The following is a 3,650-nucleotide window of genomic DNA, read 5'->3' as shown; positions in this document are numbered from 1 at the left end:
ACACAAGAGTGCCAGGGTGTGTATGTATAAATTCCCGATACAAACCAAAAGTATAAAAATATCACGGTTAAGGGTAAAGTATGAGCCTTAATGGAGACTTCTTTCTTCTTACTTTGTTTCTTTTCTGATTGATATAAAAATGATTCAATAGATATAAACATATAACACGGGGTAGGACTAGATAAGTTCTTTACTTCTTCCTACTCCCTTGAACATAATAACTGTGTTGAATGATGACTAATTTCTCTTTCCTCTTTACTCTTTTATTTACCTTATTTTCTGTCAAATTACTACTGTGTATGTTTTATGTTCAATAAACAAACAAACAAAAAAAACAAACAAAAACTGAACAAGAATCAATTACATTTATGAAAGATGCACAATTTCATTCAAATGCATCTTCAGAACATTTTAGACTTTAATGAGATCATTTAACGCGATGAAATAAACTTAATTTCATTCAGATGCATCCTGAAGCAATCTTTATGTCATGGTTCTGTTTGTGACCAACAGGTGGCACTGTAGGGCTCCGCCTGCAGCTGCACACCTGTTGGTCATTGTGTCATTGTTTGTTTGTTGCTGTTGTGTGTTGCTGTTGCGTGTCATGTTTTGTCTTCTGTCTCAGGTTTTGTTGCTACTTTGTTTCCTGAGATTTCTGGACTTTATTTGAGTGAGTTTTGGAGTTTGTTTCTCCTGTGTACTCCGGTTTATGTTTTTGTTAAATACATTTTGGTCACTCCACCCTGCTCCTTCCTGCCGCCCTGCTCTTTGGGGTCCTGTGCACTACCATCATGCAAAACATGACACTTTAGATTTCTTTCCGTCATGATGATCTGTGTGTGTGTGTCTGTGCTGTGTATGTGTGTGTGTGTATGTGTGTGTGTGTGTGTGTGTGTGTGTGTGTGTGTGTGTGTGTGTGTGTGTGTGTGTGTGTGTGTGTGTGTGTACCTTACACACCCATTAACAGTAATGACATAATGGCTAATGAATCTCACCAGCAGAATTCCTTCAGCTTTGATGAGCACAGTCCAAGCTCCAGGGTTGAGAACAAAAGGTTCCACAAAGTTGTTCTGGGGAATGTTGACGAAACTTGGCCCCGTGGTGGGAGCGAAGACAATCTGCTTGGATTGCTCAGAACCTGGAAGACCAACATCCTTGTCATAGTGTTTCAACTACATTTACTATTTTATGACAACAAAATGTTTGAGGTAAAAATGTTGTAAACTGAGCTGAGGAAGACGAAGAGACAAGAGGAGAGGATGAGGAAGCAGGTGAATGGAGAGGGAGAAGTGAGCATTTATTGATCTCAGAAGTCAACACCAAAACTCAGGACTGTGTTGTGAAAGCAAATCATATTAGTGATATTACAGTATATTATTGATGTGACATTCACGAACAAATTGAGTCTTCTGAGCAGCTCTTCAAAAAGTGAACAATGGAAGTCGAATCTTTGGCGAGAGCACTCGCCCCTCTTTTCACTTCTGGTGTGAGTGTCGTCTTAACATATTGACATCATACTGGGTGGGTGTTTGAGCTGTGAAGCAAGTGCAAAAAACAAAAAAAACAAAAAAAACGATGTGTGCTGCTTGCTGTGCATGCCTGCTTTCGTGCCTTGGCGTAACTTGGAACATAATAAGTCACGGAGGAGCAGATCGGAGAGGAGAGGAGGAGTAAACAACAGTAGTGTTAGAGTATAACGGGGGCGAGGCAGAGCTGCCGGAGAAGTCGCAAGGAGCCAGAGTGGCATAGCTGAGCCAAGGCTTCGCAAGCTCATCATCACTGTTACAACCTCAGCGCCTTCAAAGAGAGATTTCTCCAGAGCGGGACAAGTATTCTCTGAGAGAAGAAACTGCCTCAAGCCTGCTAAAGTGAAAGCACTTGTCTTTCCCAATGCTAAATTGCCGGATTAGAATCTTGAGTGACAGAAGAAAAGTGAAACTGATATTTCATTCTTGTTTTCAGGGTTCATTGTTTTGTTTGATCAATTATTTGATGATGTTTTACAGCAACCAGCTTTTGAAGCTATGTTACCAGTTTTAATTTAGTTTTATTTAGTTGGACAGCTTTTGTCAAAACATCTCAAGTGTAGTCTACACGTACTGGTCAAGTCTTTTGCATATTTATATTTCGTTATGCTCAAAGGAGAATAAAAAGTTATTAAGAATCTTCCATTTGTCTCAATGAAGCAATGTTTGGAACAATTCCCAACATAGCTGATGTATCACCTACTATCACATGAATGCAAGCCGTATGTCCTTAAAACTTACAAGATTTTAGAAGAAGACAATACTTAATTTGCCATCACTTAAACACGTGAAGTATCCTGGTGTTTATTTTGTGAGGAACAATGTCTTAAAATCCATGAATCCATCCATCCATTTCCGATCCGGTTTATCCTCACACGAGTCGCAGGGGGTGCTGGAGTGTATCCCAGCCGTCTTCGGGCAGTAAGCGGGGGACAGCCTGAACCAGGTGCCAGCCAATCGCAGATGTTTTAAAATAATGGTTAAAAAAAGAGACAGTCCTTTGAATGGCTCTTTTAGAGGAACAGCTCCCTTTAAATAACCATTAGTCCCATCACTACAGTCGATGTATTCAAGGTACTGTCTGCATCCATCAATTTTCTGAACCGCGTATCCTACTTTTAATCTTCTCGGCCACTGCTCCCGCTTGGAGTACATACACCATAACATTTCCGGACCTGTTTAGCGACAGGTATGTGTGTAGCATTATTTTTAAGGAATGGGTGAGTATTGGAGGCAGGTATGTATTGGGTGAATACCAGGCTTTATTTCAAGGTATCGGGTACTGGCAAGGCTGACTGACACTCGTATCGACCACCTCAACAATCTTTATTGAATTTCTTTTTCAGTGGCTTTATTTACATCTCAGTACATAGTGCATGACGTCAGGTATCATGCCTCCTTATTCTTCTTCTGTCAAACCCCTACAGTTGAATTAGATGGGGTCTCAGAACAGAAAAAAGTGACAAACTTGTGTTGCTGGTTAAAGGCATGCCGAAATGCTACTTGAAGCACTGTTGTATTCAATTTAATTCTTTGCACTTCACTGTACAACAACATATTTTGTTTCGGACTTTTTCTGTGTTTCATGTAATTAACTACCGTAGTTAATTTATATTCATTTTAGTGTGTGTGCTGTACAAAATATTAATTTTACTAAGAAAAAATAAACAATATAATTGAAAGGTGCCATTAATATAAGGAAAAATGGTGTATTGGGATATATTCTTTACTTTTCTCTGTATTTTTTAAAAATGTATGTATCAAAAGAACAAGTGTTTATATATATATATAAATCCTCGTCTCACCCCTCGGGTGGTGTCCATCCCTCATTCAGCTCAGGCCGCCTTGATCTTAGCCTCCAACCGTCTTTTCCATGGTGGGTAACGTGTCTCTTGTCTCCCATGGTTGCTCCTACAGCCAAGCATCTCGAGGATCACTGATGCTGAAGCGTATATCAGCTCATTGGTTTCCGTGATTGTTATGGTTGGGATCGCCCTCAGTGCTGCATTCACACTTTCCATGAGACTTTCAGGTGGTACTTCACATAGTCGTTGTAATCGGTTTCTAGGTTGCCCAGCTTCCATTCTCACCATGATCTTAGCTTTCAGGTCAGTTGCTGCCTCG

At 40.1% G+C, this 3,650-nt stretch overlaps 1 protein-coding gene across 1 annotated transcript in view; it reads right to left on the bottom strand.

Moving 5' to 3' along the window:
* lama5 (laminin, alpha 5) overlaps positions 1-3,650 on the bottom strand; it is a 128,753-nt gene that overhangs the window by 50,642 nt on the left and 74,461 nt on the right. The window contains exon 24 of the mRNA XM_019887747.1: positions 996-1,138. Within this exon, the coding sequence (XP_019743306.1) occupies positions 996-1,138 (143 nt within the window). The remainder of the gene's footprint in view (positions 1-995; positions 1,139-3,650) is intronic.

Source organism: Hippocampus comes, unplaced genomic scaffold (assembly GCF_001891065.2).
Source record: "Hippocampus comes isolate QL1 unplaced genomic scaffold, H_comes_QL1_v1.1 scaffold245, whole genome shotgun sequence".
NCBI classification, from domain to species: domain Eukaryota; kingdom Metazoa; phylum Chordata; class Actinopteri; order Syngnathiformes; family Syngnathidae; genus Hippocampus; species Hippocampus comes.
This window is presented reverse-complemented; position numbering and strand designations above follow the sequence as displayed.